The 19018-nt window shown below is 37.5% G+C and overlaps 1 protein-coding gene across 1 annotated transcript; it reads right to left on the minus strand.

Moving 5' to 3' along the window:
- Window positions 1–132: 132 nt before the first annotated feature.
- LOC121642108 lies at window positions 133–18201 on the minus strand. The gene is made up of 12 exons (XM_041988600.1): window positions 17904–18201; window positions 15941–16149; window positions 15741–15867; window positions 15470–15564; window positions 15080–15260; window positions 14759–14871; window positions 11889–12123; window positions 8799–9007; window positions 8599–8725; window positions 8328–8422; window positions 7939–8119; window positions 133–404 (listed from the first exon to the last, which is right to left on the minus strand). The coding sequence occupies exons 1-12, from the start codon at window positions 18037–18039 to the stop codon at window positions 289–291; spliced, it is 1824 nt and encodes a 607-aa protein (XP_041844534.1). The 5' UTR covers window positions 18040–18201; the 3' UTR covers window positions 133–288.
- Between the last annotated feature and the right edge of the window lie 817 nt (window positions 18202–19018).

Below are 19018 nucleotides of genomic sequence, written 5' to 3' on the forward strand. Positions count from 1 at the left end.
ATCTATCCATCTATCAATCTATGGTGTGGTGTTTGTCCTCCATTGGCAGGTCTTTCCATCCGGTTCACCATCCTCAGGCCTCGGGCCCCAGCCTCCCCTCCTCCTCTATCTATCTCTCTCTCTTTTTATTTATATATATATATGTTATATATGTTAATGTATTTTATTATGTCTTCAGCAGGATTCTGGAGACTTGTGTTTGTTTTGAGAATTTAACTCCAGTTGTAAATGACTGTTATGTAAAGGCCTGGATTTTATCTCCATACAGCCCTTTTTGTTCTTTGCTGGTCAATCCAGGCTCCAGGGCAGAGAGAAGTTCTCACCCTCCAGCTCTTTGAAAATGACCGATGTGAATCGGGCCAGTTGCTCTGGACTGAAGTGGTTTTTCCAGTCTCCACTAATCCCTGACACAAACACACACAAGGAGGAGTTACGCAAACACAACAAATTTTTGAAGGAAAAAAATGTTCTGTGTAATATCTAAAAATAAAATCTGATATTTTAGGAAATGTCTCACTAAATCTCACAACAAAGAGCAGAAGCTCTAAAGGTTTCCAGTCCGGTCTACTGCTCAGACTAGTCGTGTGTAATGACTGACATGTAGACGCTCACCTTTCCTGAAGAAAGTAGACTTGTCACTGTCCACATAATCTTTGGGAACCAGGCTGAAGTTGGACATTCTGTTGGCTTTCATAGTCTTAAAAGAACAATGCTCTGCTATCTTCAGAACGACTTCGTCACTCAGATTACGGCACAAGAAGTCTGACATACGCCTTAAAGCTGCAGGCAGGTCCTGAAAAAGACATACACAACCTTAAAGTGCAGCAGATGGTTGATGCTCTTATCCACAAACTGAGACTGATATCTTAGTGTTTCTTTTCTGAGTAGAAGATGTGACAGGGTCCAGTCTTTAAATTTATCAGAGATAAGAGGTGAAGCAGAATCTCTATACAAAATACAGTTCTGCATTTTATGTTTAAACTCTACCAGCAACTACTTTACCTGAACCATTTCTTCATAAGTGATGAACATAATTCTGTCTCCCAGCTCTGCACGCCTCCAGCTCTTCACATGGTCTGTCCACTTCCCAAACATCACTGCAGACAAAACAAGTCCTGGATTGCTGCGTATTTACAATAAACCACTGCTCTACGTTCATCACATTTACACGACTTCATGCCTCTGCATACCCTCCACTGCAGAAAATTCAAACACTTCATTTCAGATGTCAGTCTCTAAGAAAAGTCTATATGTGGGCTGTAAAAACTCTGACCTCTGCCTTCCAGGAACTTCTCCAAGAACTCATCAAAAGTCCCTGGATCCTCGAGAAAGGTCGCCATCTGATGGAAGTAGTATGAAGACACCAAGATGTCCTTTGGGTTCCTCATCACACAGATCACCTACAAGTGATAACGAGCAGAAACGTTAAGAGCTTACACATGGACATGTCAGGCAAAGTGTCCATACATGTACCTTGGCTTTGGAGGTGTGGAATGAAGGGGGCATGAGGCTGTAGGGAAAATGTGTGACCAGAGCATGTGGAGATGTCAGCTTATCTGCAACCTCAGCCAATCTTTTCTCTTCCAGCCATGGGACCCGGTCCCAGTTTACAACAGTCTGGATTGGAGTCAGATCTCCTCCATTAAGCAGCAACGGAAGGATCTCCTGCATCCAGATAGTACCTGCAGAAATAGATAAAAGGAGGGGCACTGAAACAATTCTTTCTGCTCTACTGAAAAAACAGACTTATTAATCAACATATCTGGTATAATAAGGTCAGAGATTTTCACAGTCTGACACTTTCTGTCAGACAGAACTTAGTAAGTTAATATATTACAAAAAGTTTGCCATGAGCAGTTTGCATTAGCATGTTGCAGATCACACAACATATGATCTGCAAACATATATAGGTTTTATGTATGAAAGGAGCATCAGGTCTGAATAGGCTGAGAAAAAAAAAATGAAAGTACAAACAATGAAAGTATCAACACTGGTCTCGCTGTTCTTGTCCTTTCTTTTTTGCTTGAATTTAGTTTTGGCTTTAAAAATACAAATTAACCTTCAACTTAATTTCAGATACCTGAGGTTGATTAGTACACCAACAAGATGAAGGCTTGACACAGTAATTTATTCAGCCTAGTGACACATTCCTAGTATATGTGGTGGTTATCAGTTTAGGAGCCACAACAATATAGGTTGCGAAGAGCCAAGAAATAAACCAAGGGTTGATTTTCCTGTTAGGTTTAACACTTGAAAATATTAGTTGAGACAAAAATGACTGGACATCAAATGATTTATTCTCATTGTAATTCTGAGGGTACGTGAATGCAGCACAATACTTCCTGATCTGTGGGGTAATTTGAAGGGAAGTTTTTAAAATAACAGAGAAAATAACTAATATTTTTACTTGTCTATCCACACTCAGCACTGCAATGCTAGTACAGTTGAAGACTGTATATGTTTATATATTTATTTATTTTCAGGTTCAGGAAGGGCAGTACTGTCAAGAACAGGAAACATGAAAAAACCAAAACTCCCCACTGCAATCAAAGGTTAATTTAAATAAATATTTTAAGAGTAATTAATACAACAGTTTGTGCAATTCTAGATTTTTTTCTCGGCATATCAGATTCCATGGAAACCATGAACATTTGTCATCAGTGAAATGTTTTTTTTTCCTTCACATTAATTGTCTCAAATTATATTTAGACCAAACTTACTAAAGTAGTCATGACATTTTAGTTTAGCAGAAATGGTTGTTCTTGTTAGCCAATTAAAATCAGCTGTGCAGCTGCTAAAAACAAGAAGTGAAGTCATCCCCGAAGTTGTAGCACTGGCAAAAGAGACAAAAACAACACATGACATACTTGTTTTGGAGCTGTCATAATAAACCAACAACAATTAAGCATTAAGTTTGACAGCTGCATCATCATATTGTTGCGCTACAATCAACTGCTGTTTTAAGTTAAAAGTGTTTATTAAAACATACATTTACTTTAAATTTGTTGGATGAAGTGTCAGATCCCCTTTAGATGCAATAATAATAATAATAATAATAATAATATAATAATAATAGAGCCTCTCTTAAAGGAGCATTTTACATGATTTCTTTAAGTAGTCTTCAGGAATATTTTCTGAGACTTCATTGAAGATTTTCTGATTCTTGGGAGCTACTCAATCCATTTTTGTCTTTTCTAATAAAGATCATCACACACTGCTTCAGTGATGTTGAGGTCTAGTCCCTTGGAATAATTCATCACTCTAAGACCCATTAAAATTGATTTTCAGTCCACCTTTTGTGTCATTTGGCGTACCTTGGCCTTTTCTCCCCAGTCTCTCTTCCTTATGAACAGCTTCTGATTTCTTATGAGGCTTCAGTGAATAATAAATGGATTACCTGAAGGACCAGACACATCTCTCAGCTTTTAACAGAATTTGTCCTTACTTTCCTGATAAACAAATTCTTCTGAAAATGGTCAGGTATATGGACTGGACTGAAAATGAGTGAAAAGTTAATCAAAGTTTAAGGACAACCTTTGGAAGACCTTCAACAGAACCTCAAGACTGCTTTTAAATATTACATTAAAGTCAGGCTTCTTAAACACAATGTTGTAATAAATCTTTTGCAGATTCCCCACAGTTAGAAATTCTTTACTCAAATTATGACGCCCTTAAAACAATCACACCGCATAATACTAAAAGAAAATGGGGAGCTTTATTAAATCTACTTAAAAGTCCATTAAAACTGAGGAGGGATCCAACCTGGACAAGCCTTCCTTAACCCAGGTCAGTTAATGCTTCCAGCGTGATCACCAACCCAACACACACTGTTTACCAAACCAATCCACTAAAAACCACATTGCCCCCCCCCTCAGCAGGCACTGCATAAAGGACACATGCAATTTAGGGGAACTCATAAAACTGCCTTCTCGCTTTCACTCAAATCCTCCCACACACACTTTCCACCCAAGATAAGTTAAAATCCTGCAGATCTGTAAAAATATGCAAGCAATTTAAAAGGGAAGAAGAGTTTACTTAACTCGCCTGACTCCTCTCAGCTTCTTCACCTCCTGATGATTTCCTCCTCTGTTAACTGCACACACCTGTGCCAAGTCTCCCTCTCTCTGTTCCATCAAGTCACATCATAATATGAAGACATGAAGGTTGGCAGAAGACTTTTGTAGTGTTGTAGTGATACTCCTTCAGGAAACCTACATTTTCCTATCCCTTAGATGCATTTCATTCATTTTAGACATCCTTCCAAAAGTAACACATAAAATGGACTGTAGGGTGGCAGGCAGGAGGAAGAAGCACTGCAGTGTTAGGAAGTACAGAAATGAGAAAAACCTTGGACTTGTCCACTTATCGATAAAGGACCAACTATTTTCTGTCACTGGACTAATGCAAAGCATAAAATGGCTTTTTAAAAGTTTAGTTTGTAAACTTAGATCTCTTAGAAATGTGGACTAATTGGCCTTGGTTGAGGTCCAAGTGTTCCTCTAGTCGTATTGTATTGAACTGAAGTGTAATGTGTTACATGCCGCTGGTGCCCTAAAACAGCAAATGATGTAATAGCCCACACATACCCTAAAAAGGATTAAACATCATATCTTGGTTATTTTGGCACTACATATAAGATTCTACTTTATGATTAAAAATAAAAAAGCTGAAATATATGACAATCATACCACACAGGAGGTGGGATGAAGAGAGATGACAGATATTAGAACAAATATACAATACCTGACTTGGGATAAGTCACAGCAAAAACATCGGTGTCTTCCACAGAGAAATTGTGGGCATACTCCAGGCTCTCTGTACTGTGGACCACAGGGGGCAGGAGAAGGCCGTGGTACTGAATGTACTTGAGGGACGACATGATGACTGTTTCCGGGGAATTGGTAGTCTGCACGTTGCTTCTACCTCTCTCTGCCACAGAGGTAGTATTCCTCCTGCCACAGTCCCCTTTCCCTGAACCTATTTACTTGTGCACAAGCTGGTAAGACTGGACCACTGTTTGTACTGAGCCCTGATGTCAGTCTTGACCTTCCACAGTTATCTCACACACAACTATGACAATATTATATATGAATTAAACCACATGACTGCAGATCAACTATTTCTTTGATCAAACAACAACTTTGTAAGGACGGACTGTGCAGGTAGAACATTACGTCCTGATCTGTGATGTATCATCACTAAAAGTCTATTGGTAAACAATGACTACAGTTTCTTTTTATGATGATCACACATAAGTTATACTTTTTCAGAGCAGTATAGATCAATGTACATACAGAAAATTCTGGTGTCAAAGCTGAAGGTGTTTTTATGCACAAAACTTTTAAACTTGCTTCATTTTCAGAAATGATATCACTGTAAATGTCACACCAGTTTGATTATTCCCACATTAAATATTAAGAGAAAAAGTAGACCAATGGGTTTCCCATAACAGTTCATGGACATCCAGTACCTGTTCTGCATCAAACTTCTCAAACTAAGTACTTATCTCTTAGTTTTAACAGTCTTTTCAGTTAGTGTCCACACACAGTGACATGTTCTCATTAAGGTTGATTGTTTACTCATGTTATGCTACCATAAGGCTGTAACCAAGGGTGTCTGCTTTGTGCAGTAACAGCACAAAGTAGACACCCTTGTTGCTGACATTACTTGTGATTACGCATTCATATTCACTAAACACAGATAGCTCAGTGTGTGTGTTGACTTAGACACACACATCAAGTAAGCTCAGTGGCTACTAGTACTAACTCAGAGGAACATCTCCTTCTGCCTCTGCAGCTTATTAACACATTTTGTTTAATGTTAATAAAGGGCAAAGTCTATCATTTGCAATGACACCAAAGGTTTGTCCTTTTTTTCTTTAATTTTGTTTCTTCTGAGACTGGAAATGTAAAACATTCATAGTTGGACTGTTTTACATTTTTTCAAGAAACTGCAGCTGTTAGACAACAGCCACTCTGTCTGAAACAGCTATGTCTGTTTTGTTCATACTTATGAGTTAGTTTAGTTTGACTTCGTTATGAATCATGCAAACGTTCTGTAAGCACCATGAGGGAAAATGACTTCTATTAGCACATTTTGATTTTTAAATCTATGATTAGACAATTTTTAAAAATTGGACGGGAAGACAAACTACAATGACGAGTTATAAAAAGTAAAAACACCTTAACAGTATTTAGTAAAAATTTCTTCCAGGTAAAATAAAACCCATCTATAACTGGATAATAAGACAATTGTTAGGAAAATTGAATCAAATGTAAAATGCTGTGATTCAAGTGTTATGCTGGCTCTATATATAAAAAGTTGTCGTACATCAGCAGTTTGCATAATGTGTTGAATTTTGATGTGACATGAAATAATGAGTCATGTAACAAAAATGAAGCTTTCTTTGGTGTTACTGTTTATTTCATGTTAAAAAAAGATGAATAAAAACATTAACTATGGTGAATTTGTAGTAGCCTGTACACTATTTGTAAAGTCTGAGAACTTCATTAACATGTCTGACCTTTAGTAACTCATCTGGATTTTTTTAGGCAGGTTGGAAACTGTATTCATCAATTTATTATTATTGTTCAGGTATTATGTACATCAAGCAAAGCAAACGAGGCAGGTTTACAAAATGTTACAGTATGAACTTACTACGGAAACATTGCATGGGCAGAACACTTAATGATGGAGAACTCAAGATGCAAAAATTATACATACATACATAATCAGTTTAGGAGGTTGGTTTTCACAACAGTGCAAAGTACAAAATCACAATATAACATTAAAAGCCAACACGAACTACGAAAATAACAAAATTAGACAACCTATAAATATTGCAGAGCTTGCAAAAATGAGTTGGCCCTGTTTCCAATTACCGCAGGCAAATATAAGAATATATAAATACTGACTCAGTATGGTGCCCAAACTTGTAGACTTGGTGAAAAGGTTTTTATTTAATTTAATATTTTTTTATTACTTCTAGTAAAAAAAAAAAAAAACAACAAAACATAAGAGGACAGTGGCATTTGATCAAAAGCTTATTTTCTAATATCTTCTTTCCTCTTCAAGAGTAAATAAATTGAACTTTTTTGCATTGAAGTGTCGCTTTGTGATGCCTCTCAGTATCAAAATGGCAGTTCATTTATATTTGTCCAGTTTATTAAGCATATCTTATAAAGTATGTCATGTGTTTCATACATTGTACTCTCAAAAGACCAAAAGATCTAAAAGTACTTACAGAGTAGTCATGTAGCAATTAGCACAAACTGATGTTTTACTGATCATACAGTATAAACCTACAACAGATTTACAGATGTGAGAGATCCAAACAATCAGTGTTTTAGCAGTATTTATTTCATTGGCAATTATAAAAGTTTGATTGCAATGTTTAGATCCTGGTCTCTGATAAATTTAGCATTTTGTCACTCCTGAAAACTTAAACACAGGTTTCTAGAATCCTGCTGAAGACAGATAATAAAATACATAAACACACATCAGCAGGATTCTGCAGACTTGTGTTTGTTTTGAGAATTTAACTCCAGTTGTATATGACTGTTATGTACAGGCCTGGACTTTATCTCCATACAGCCCTTTTTGTTCTTTGCTGGTCAATCCAGGCTCCAGGGCAGAGAGAAGTTCTCACCCTCCAGCTCTTTGAAAATGACCGATGTGAATCGGGCCAGTTGCTCTGGACTGAAGTGGTTTTTCCAGTCTCCACTAACCCCTGACACAAAAACACACAAGGAGGAGTTACGCAAACACAACAACTTTTTGAAGGAAAAAAATGTTCTGTGTAGTATCTAAAAATAAAATCTGATATTTTAGGAAAATGTCTCACTAAATCTCACAACAAAGAGCAGAAGCTCTAAAGGTTTCCAGTCGGGTCTACTGCTCAGACTAGTCGTGTGTAATGACTGACATGTAGACGCTCACCTTTCCTCAAGAAAGGAGACTTGTCATTGTCCATATACTCTTTGGGAACCAGGCTGAAGTTGGACATTCTGTTGGCTTTCATAGTCTTAAAAGAACAATGCTCTGCTATCTTCAGAACGACTTCGTCACTCAGATTACGGCACAAGAAGTCTGACATACGCCTTAAAGCTGCAGGCAGGTCCTGAAAAAGACATACACAACCTTAAAGTGCAGCAGATGGTTGATGCTCTTATCCACAAACTGAGACTGATATCTTAGTGTTTCTTTTCTGAGTAGAAGATGTGACAGGGTCCAGTCTTTAATTTATCAGAGATAAGAGGTGAAGCAGCATCGCTATACAAAATACAGTTCTGTATTTTATGTTTAAACTCTACCAGCAACTACTTTACCTGAACCATTTCTTCATAAGTGATGAACATAATTCTGTCTCCCAGCTCTGCACGCCTCCAGCTCTTCACATGGTCTGTCCACTTCCCAAACATCACTGCAGACAAAACAAGTCCTGGATCGTTGCGTATTTACAATAAACCACTGCTCTACGTTCATCACATTTACACGACTTCATGCCTCTGCATACCCTCCACTGCAGAAAATTCAAACACTTCATTTCAGATGTCAGTCTCTAAGAAAAGTCTATATGTGGGCTGTAAAAACTCTGACCTCTGCCTTCCAGGAACTTCTCCAAGAACTCATCAAAAGTCCCTGGATCCTCAAAAAAGGTCACCATCTGATGGAAGTAGTATGAAGACACCAAGATGTCCTTTGGGTTCCTCATCACACAGATCACCTACAAGTGATAACGAGCAGAAACGTTAAGAGCTTACACATGGACATGTCAGGGAAAGTGTCCATACATGTACCTTGGCTTTGGAGGTGTGGAATGAAGGGGGCATGAGGCTGTAGGGAAAATGTGTGACCAGAGCACGTGGAGATGTCAGCTTATCTGCAACCTTAGCCAATCTTGTCTCTTCCAGCCATGGGACCCGGTCCCAGTTTACAACAGTCTGGATTGGAGTCAGATCTCCTCCATTAAGCAGCAACGGAAGGATCTCCTGCATCCAGATAGTACCTGCAGAAATAAATAAAAGGAGGGGCACTGAAACAATTCTTTCTGCTCTACTGAAAAAACAGACTTATTAATCAACATATCTGGTATAATAAGGTCAAAGATTTTCACAGTCTGACACTTTCTGTCAGACAGAACTTAGTAAGTTAATATATTACAAAAAGTTTGACATGAGCAGTTTGCATTAGCATGTTGCAGATCACACAACATATGATCTGCAAACATATATAGGTTTTATGTATGAAAGGAGCATCAGGGCTGAATAGGCTGCAACTTAATTTCAGATACCTGAGGTTGATTAGTACACCGTCGCAGCAACACAGCATTTTGTCTCATAGGTTTAGTGACTATGAGGCATCGAGCCTCGTGTTTCTCAAATATTTTTTTTATTCACAACATATTGACACGTGTAAAGCCAGTAAATACCATCTGTCTTTCTAGCAATCCCATGGTAAGTAAATTTCAAGCCTCTTTTCTACAAATACTTTAAAGTTTTATTACAAAAAGGGCACTTGGAAGGAAATCTTTGCTTAGGTCTCTATGTTATCAAGGTGTGGTCTTGTATTTGAGAACAAATAGACAAACGCTGACCTGGAATAACACCTTTTATTTTGTTTTGTGAAAATTAATTCCTCAGAGGAATAAAGTGGGCAAAAAAATAAGCATTTGTTTTCTGTGCGTTTACTGACTAAGACCTTGTCAGGGAAAATTGCCAACAAGATGAAGGCTTGACAGTGTAATTTATACAGCCTTGGGACACATTCCTAGTATATGACGTTGTTATCGGTTTAGCAGCCTCAACAGGTTGCAAAGAGCCAAGAAATAAACCAAGAGTTGATTTTCTTTTTTTCTTTTTTTCTTTTTTTAGTTGTCAGGAGTTATTTGTGACCATCTATTAGTTCACCACTGCAATTCTGAGACCACAGGTGCACATATCAATAAAGTTTAGACAGTATAATTATATATTTAACAATAAAAATGCGTATTTTGAACCACAATATGCAGATTTTTTAAATCATTTTACTTATCACATCCGATTTATTGATGCAGAGATCAGCTTTCCATCTTCCTTGAAATGGTCATTTTGATGAAAAGTACATAACTCCTAATGAATTATACATTTTAGCCACTGTTGTAATTGTGTGTGTGTATACACTTGCTACAGCAAAGTCCAGGTATCTTATACCGTGGGCAGCTGAGGAGTTACAGCCGATGTGATCTCTAAATTCAGATGAAAATTGGTATCAGTAAAAGAAGAAACAGATTTTAAACATTAGTTCGCTGTGAGCACTGATAATATTAGTCGAGACAAAAAAGACTGGGCAGCAAATGATTTATTCTCACTCTAATTCTGAGGGTACATGAATGCTGCACAATATTTCCTGATCTGTGGGGTAATTTGAAGGGGAGTTTTTATAATAACAGAGAAAATAATATTTTTACTTATCTATCCGCACTCAGCACTGCAATGCTAGTACAGTTGAAGACTGTTAATTTATATATTAATTTATGTAAGTGTTCAGGAAGGCAGTACTGTCAAGAACAGGAAACATGAATAACTCAAAACTCCCCACTGTAATCAAAGGTTAATTAAAGTAAATGAATAAAATTTAAAAAAAAAATTTAAAAATAAAAATCTGAAAATGAGTGAAAAGTTAATCAAAGTTTAAGGACAACCTTTGGAAGACCTTCAAAAAAAACCTCAAGACTGCTTTTAAATATTACATTAAAGTCAGGCTTCTTAAACACAAAGGTGTAATAAATCTTTGCAGATTTCCCACAGTCAGAAATTCTTTCCTCAAATTTTGAAGCCCTTAAAACAATCACACTGCATAATACTAAAAGAAAATGGGGAGCTTTATTAAATCTACTTAAAAGTCCATTAAAACTGAGGAGGGATCCAACCTGGACAAGCCTTCCTTAACCCAGAGCAGCTAATGCTTCCAGTGTGATCACCAACCCAACACACACAGTTTACCAAACCAATCCACTAAAAACCACATTGCCCCCCCCTCAGCAGGCACTGCATAAAGGACACATGCAATTTAGGGGAACTCATGATACTGCCTTCTCGCTTTCATTCAAATCCTCCCACACACACTTTCCACCCAAGATAAGTTAAAATCCTGCAGATCTGTAAAAATATGCAAGCAATTTAAAAGGGAAGAAGAGTTTACTTAACTTGCCTGACTCCTCTCAGCTTCTTCACCTCCTGATGATTTCCTCCTCTGTTAACTGCACACACCTGTGCCAAGTCTCCCTCTCTCTGTTCCATCCAGTCACATCATAATATGAAGACATGAAGGTTGGCAGAAGACTTTTGCAGTGTTGTAGTGATACTCCTTCAGGAAACCTCCATTTTCCTATCCCTTAGATGCATTTCATTCATTTTAGACATCCTTCCAAAAGTAACACATAAAATGGACTGTAGGGTGGCAGGCAGGAGGAAGAAGCACTGCAGTGTTAGGAAGTACAGAAATAAGAAAAACCTTGGACTTGTCCACTTATCGATAAAGGACCAACTATTTTCTGTCACTGGACTAATGCAAAGCATAAAATGGCTTTTTAAAAGTTTAGTTTGTAAACTTAGATCTCTTAGAAATGTGGACTAATTGGCCTTGGTTGAGGTCCAAGTGTTCCTCTAGTCGTATTGTATTGAACTGAAGTGTAATGTGTTACATGCCGCTGGTGCCCTAAAACAGCAAATGATGTAATAGCCCACACATACCCTAAAAAGGATTAAACATCATATCTTGGTTATTTTGGCACTACATATAAGATTCTACTTTATGATTGAAAATGGAAAGCTGAAATATATGACAATCATACCACACAGGAGGTGGGATGAAGAGAGATGACAGATATTAGAAGAAATATACAGTACCTGACTTGGGATAAGTCACAGCAAAAACATCGGTGTCTTCCACAGAGAAATTTTGGGCATACTCCAGGCTCTCTGCACTGTGGGCCACAGTGGGCAGGAGAAGGCCGTGGTACTGAATGTTCTTGAGGGACGACATGAAGACTGTTTCCAGGGAATTGGTCTGCACGTTGCTTCTACCTCTCTCTGCCACAGAGGTAGTATTCCTCCTGCCACAGTCCTCTTTCCCCAAACCTATTTACTTGTGCACAAGCTGGTAAGACTGGACCACTTTTTGTACTGAGCCCTGATGTCAGTCTTGACCTTCCACAGTTATCTCACAGACAACTATGACAATATTATATCTGAATTAAACCACATGACTGCAGATCAACTATTTCTTTGATCAAACAATAACTTTGTAAGGAAGGATTGTGCAGGTAGAACATTACGTCCTGATCTGTGATGTATTATCACTAAAAGTCTATTGGTAAACAATGACTACAGTTTCTTTTTATGAGGATCACACATAAGTTATACTTTTTCAGAGCAGTATAGATCAATGTACATACAGAAAATTCTGGTGTCAAAGCTGAAGGTGTTTTTATGCACAAAACTTTTAAACTTTCTTCATTTTCAGAAATGATATCACTGTAAATGTCACACCAGTTTGATTATTCCCACATTAAATATTAAGAGAAAAAGTAGACCAATGGGTTTCCCATAACAGTTCATGGACATCCAGTACCTGTTCTGTATTAAACTTCTCAAACTAAGTACTTATCTCTTAGTTTTAACAGTTTTTTTCAGTTAGTGTCCACACACAGTGACATGTTCTCATTAAGGTTGATTGTTTACTCATGTTATGCTACCATAAGGCTGTAACCAAGGGTGTCGGCTTTGTGCAGTAACAGCACAAAGTAGACACCCTTGTTGCTGACATTACTTGTGATTACACATTCATATTCACTAAACACAGATAGCTCAGTGTGTGTGTTGACTTAGACACACACATCAAGTAAGCTCAGTGGCTACAAGTACTAACTCAGAGGAACATCTCCTTCTGCCTCTGCAGCTTATTAACACATTTTGTTTAATGTTAATAAAGGGCAAAGTCTATTATTTGCAATGACACCAAAGGTTTGTCCTTTTGTTCTTTAATTTTGTTTCTTCTGAGACTGGGAATGTAAAACATTCATAGTTGGACTGTTTTACATTTTTTTCAAGAAACTGCAGCTGTTAAGACAACAGCCACTCTGACTGATACAGCTATGTCTGTTTTGTTCATACTTATGAGTTAGTTTAGTTTGACTTCGTTATGAATCATGCAAACGTTCTGTAAGCACCATGAGGGAAAATGACTTCTATTAGCACATTTTGATTTTTAAATCTATGATTAGACAACTTTTAAAAATTGGACAGGAAGACAAACTACAATGACGAGTTATAAAAAGTAAAAACACCTTAACAGTATTTAGTAAAAATTTCTTCCAGGTAAAATAAAACCCATCTATAACTGGATAATAAGACAATTGTCAGGAAAATTGAATCAAACGTAAAATACTGTGATTAAAGTGTTATGCTGGCTCTATACTGTATATAAAAAGTTGTCGTACATCAGCAGTTTGCATAATGTGTTGAATTTTGATGTGACATGAAATAATGAGTCATGTAACAAAAATGAAGCTTTCTTTGGTGTTACTGTTTATTTCATGTTAAAAAAGATGAATAAAAACATTAACTATGGTGAATTTGTAGTAGCCTGTACACTATTTGTAAAGTCTGAGAACTTCATTAACATGTCTGACCTTAAGTGACTCATCTGGATTTTTTAGGCAGGTTGCAAACTGTATTCATCAATTTATTATTATTGTTCAGGTATTATGTACATCAAGCAAAGCAAACGAGGCAGGTTTAAAAATGTTACAGTATGAACTTACTACGGAAACATTGCATGGGCAGAACACTTAATGATGGAGAACTCAAGATGCAAAAATTATACATACATACATAATCAGTTTAGGAGGTTGGTTTTCACAACAGTGTAAAGTACAAAATCACAATATAACATTAAAAGCCAACACGAACTACAAAAAGAACAAAATTAGACAACCTATAAATATTGCAGAGCTTGCAAAAATGACTTGGCCCTGTTTCCAATTACCGCAGGCAAATATAAGAATATATAAATACTGACTCAGTATGGTGCCCAAACTTGTAGACTTGGTGAAAAGGTTTTTATTTAATTTAATATTTTTTTATTACTTCTAGTAAAAAAAAAACAACAAAACATAACAGGACAGTGGCATTTGATCAAAAGCTTATTTTCTAATATCTTCTTTCCTCTTCAAGAGTAAATAAATTGAACTTTTTTGCATTGAAGTGTCGCTTTGTGATGCCTCTCAGTATCAAAATGACAGTTCATTTATATTTGTCCAGTTTATTAAGCATATCTTATACAGTATGTCATGTGTTTCATACATTGTACTCTCAAAAGACCAAAAGATCTAAAAGTACTTACAGAGTAGTCATGTAGCAATTAGCACAAACTGATGTTTTACTGATCATACAGTATAAACCTACAACAGATTTACAGATGTGAGAGATCCAAACAATCAGTGTTTTAGCAGTATTTATTTCATTGGCAATTATAAAAGTTTGATTGCAATGTTTAGATCCTGGTCTCTGATAAATTTAGCATTTTGTCACTCCTGAGAACTTAAACACAGGTTTCTAGAATCCTGCTGAAGACAGATAATAAAATACATAAACACACATCAGCAGGATTCTGCAGACTTGTGTTTGTTTTGAGAATTTAACTCCAGTTGTAAATGACTGTTATGTACAGGCCTGGACTTTATCTCCATACAGCCCTTTTTGTTCTTTGCTGGTCAATCCAGGCTCCAGGGCAGAGAGAAGTTCTCACCCTCCAGCTCTTTGAAAATGACCGATGTGAATCGGGCCAGTTGCTCTGGACTGAAGTGGTTTTTCCAGTCTCCACTAATCCCTGACACAAAAACACAAGGAGGAGTTACGCAAACACAACAACTTTTTGAAGGAAAAAGAATGTTCTGTGTAGTATCTAAAAATAAAATCTGATATTTTAGGAAAATGTCTCACTAAATCTCACAACAAAGAGCAGAAGCTCTAAAGGTTTCCAGTCGGGTCTACTGTTCAGACTAGTTGTGTGTAATGACTGACATGTAGACGCTCACCTTTCCTCAAGAAAGTAGACTTGTCACTGTCCATATACTCTTTGGAAATCTGGCTGAAGTTGGACATTTTGTTGGCTTTCATAGTCTTAAAAGAACAATGCTCTGCTATCTTCAGAACGACTTCGTCACTCAGATTACGGCACAAGAAGTCTGACATACGCCTTAAAGCTGCAGGCAGGTCCTGAAAAAGACATACACAACCTTAAAGTGCAGCAGATGGTTGATGCTCTTATCCACAAACTGAGACTGATATCTTAGTGTTTCTTTTCTGAGTAGAAGATGTGACAGGGTCCAGTCTTTAAATTTATCAGAGATAAGAGGTGAAGCAGCATCTCTATACAAAATACAGTTCTGTATTTTATGTTTAAACTCTACCAGCAACTACTTTACCTGAACCATTTCTTCATAAGTGATGAACATAATTCTGTCTCCCAGCTCTGCACGCCTCCAGCTCTTCACATGGTCTGTCCACTTCCCAAACAGCACTGCAGACAAAACAAATCCTGGATCGCTGCGTATTTACAATAAACCACTGCTCTACGTTCATCACATTTACACGACTTCATGCCTCTGCATACCCTCCACTGCACAAAATTCAAACACATCATTTCAGATGTCAGTCTCTAAGAAAAGTCTATATGTGGGCTGTAAAAACTCTGACCTCTGCCTTCCAGGAACTTCTCCAAGAACTCATCAAAAGTCCCTGGATCCTCGAGAAAAGTCGCCATCTGATGGAAGTAGTATGAAGACACCAAGATGTCCTTTGGGTTCCTCATCACATAGATCGCCTACAAGTGATAACGAGCAGAAACGTTAAGAGCTTACACATGGACATGTCAGGCAAAGTGTCCATACATGTACCTTGGCTTTGGAGGTGTGGAATGAAGGGGGCATGAGGCTGTGGGGAAAATGTGTGACCAGAGCACGTGGAGATGTCAGCTTATCTGCAACCTTAGCCAATCTTTTCTCTTCCAGCCATGGGACCCGGTCCCAGTTTACAACAGTCTGGATTGGAGTCAGATCTCCTCCATTAAGCAGCAACGGAAGGATCTCCTGCATCCAGATAGTACCTGCAGAAATAGATAAAAGGAGGGGCACTGAAACAATTCTTTCTACTCTACTGAAAAAAACAGACTTATTAATCAACATATCTGGTATAATAAGGTCAGAGATTTTCACAGTCTGACACTTTCTGTCAGACAGAACTTAGTAAGTTAATATATTACAACAAGTTTGCCATGAGCAGTTTGCATTAGCATGTTGCAGATCACACAACATATGATCTGCAAACATATATAGGTTTTATGTATGAAAGGAACATCAGGTCTGAATAGGCTGCAACTTAATTTCAGATACCTGAGGTTGATTAGTACACCGTCGCAGCAACACAACATTTTGTCTCATAGGTTTAGTGACTATGAAGCATCGAGCTTCGTGTTTCTCAAATATTGTTTTTATTCACAACATATTGACACGTGTAAAGCCAGTAAATACCATCTGTCTTTCTAGCAATCCCATGGTAAGTAAATTTAAAACCTCTTTTCTACAAATACTTTAAAGGTTTATTACAAAAAGGGAACTTGGAAGGAAGTCTTTGCTTAGGTCTCTATGTTATCAAGGTGTGGTCTTGTATTTGAGAACAAATAGACATACTCTGACCTGGAATAACACCTTTTATTTTGTTTTGTGAAAATGAATTCCTCAGAGGAATAAAGTGGAAAAAAATCATGCATTTTTTTTCTGTGTGTTTACTGACTAAGACCTTGTCTTAGTCATAATACTAAAAGAAAATGGGGAGCTTTATTAAATCTACTTAAAAGTCCATTAAAACTGAGGAGGGATCCAACCTGGACAAGCCTTCCTTAACCCAGGTCAGTTAATGCTTCCAGTGTGATCACCAACCCAACACACACTGTTTACCAAACCAATCCACTAAAAACCACATTGCCCCCCTCAGCAGGCACTGCATAAAGGACACATGCAATTTAGGGGAACTCATAAAACTGCCTTCTCGCTTTCATTCAAATCCTCCCACACACACTTTCCACCCAAGATAAGTTAAAATCCTGCAGATCTGTAAAAATATGCAAGCAATTTAAAAGGAAAAAAGAGTTTACTTAACTCGCCTGACTCCTCTCAGCTTCTTCACCTCCTGATGATTTCCTCCTCTGTTAACTGCACACACCTGTGCCAAGTCTCCCTCTCTCTGTTCCATCCAGTCACATCATAATATGAAGACATGAAGGTTGGCAGAAGACTTTTGCAGTGTTGTAGTGATACTCCTTCAGGAAACCTCCATTTTCCTATCCCTTAGATGCATTTCATTCATTTTAGACATCATTCCAAAAGTAACACATAAAATGGACTTTAGGGTGGCAGGCAGGAGGAAGAAGCACTGCAGTGTTAGGAAGTACAGAAATGAGAAAAACCTTGGACTTGTCCACTTATCGATAAAGGACCAACTATTTTCTGTCATTGGACTAATGCAAAGCATAAAATGGCTTTTTAAAAGTTTAGTTTGTAAACTTAGATCTCTTAGAAATGTGGACTGATTGGCCTTGGTTGAGGTCCAAGTGTTCCTCTAGTCGTATTGTATTGAACTGAAGTGTAATGTGTTACATGCCGCTGGTGCCCTAAAACAGCAAATGATGTAATAGCCCACACATACCCTAAAAAGGATTAAACGTCATATCTTGGTTATTTTGGCACTACATATAAGATTCTACTTTATGATTAAAAATGGAAATCTGAAATATATGACAATCATACCACACAGGAGGTGGGATGAAGAGAGATGACAGATATTAGAACAAATATACAGTACCTGACTTGGGATAAGTCACAGCAAAAACATCGGTGTCTTCCACAGAGAAATTTTGGGCATACTCCAGGCTCTCTGCACTGTGGACCACAGGGGGCAGGAGAAGGCCGTGGTACTGAATGTACTTGAGGGACGACATGAAGACTGTTTCCGGGGAATTGGTAGTCTGCACGTTGCTTCTACCTCTCTCTGCCACAGAGGTAGTATTCCTCCTGCCACAGTCCCCTTTCCCCAAACCTGTTTACCTGTGCACAAGCTGGTAAGACTGGACCACTTTTTGTACTGAGCCCTGATGTCAGTCTTGACCTTCCACAGTTATCTCACACACAACTATGACAATATTATATCTGAATTAAACCACATGACTGCAGATCAACTATTTCTTTGATCAAACAATAACTTTGTAAGGAAGGATTGTGCAGGTAGAACATTACGTCCTGATCTGTGATGTATTATCACTAAAAGTCCATTGGTAAACAATGACTACAGTTTCTTTTTATGAGGATCACACATAAGTTATACTTTTTCAGAGCAGTATAGATCAATGTACATACAGAAAATTCTGGTGTCAAAGCTGAAGGTTTTTTTATGCACAAAACTTTTAAACTTTCTTCATTTTCAGAAATGATATCACTGTAAATGTCACACCAGTTAGATTTTTCCCACATTAAATATTAAGAGAAAAAGTAGACCAATGGGTTTCCCATAACAGTTCATGGACATCCAGTACCTGTTCTGCATTAAACTTCTCAAACTAAGTACTTATCTCTTAGTTTTAACAGTCTTTTCAGTTAGTGTCCACACACAGTGACATGTTCTCATTAAGGTTGATTGTTTACTCATGTTATGCTACCATAAGGCTGTAACCAAGGGTGTCTGCTTTGTGCAGTAACAGCACAAAGGTTTGACCTTTTGTTCTTTAATTTGTTTCTTCTGAGACTGGGAATGTAAAACATTCATAGTTGGACTGTTTTACATTTTTTCAAGAAACTGCAGCTGTTAAACAGCCACTCTGACTGAAACAGCTATGTCTGTTTTGTTCATACTTATGAGTTAGTTTAGTTTGACTTAGTTATGAATCATGCAAACGTTCTGTAAGCACCATGAGGGAAAATGAC

The sequence above is a fragment of the Melanotaenia boesemani genome, chromosome 6, assembly GCF_017639745.1.
Source record: "Melanotaenia boesemani isolate fMelBoe1 chromosome 6, fMelBoe1.pri, whole genome shotgun sequence".
In the NCBI taxonomy this organism is placed as follows: Eukaryota; Metazoa; Chordata; class Actinopteri; order Atheriniformes; family Melanotaeniidae; genus Melanotaenia; species Melanotaenia boesemani.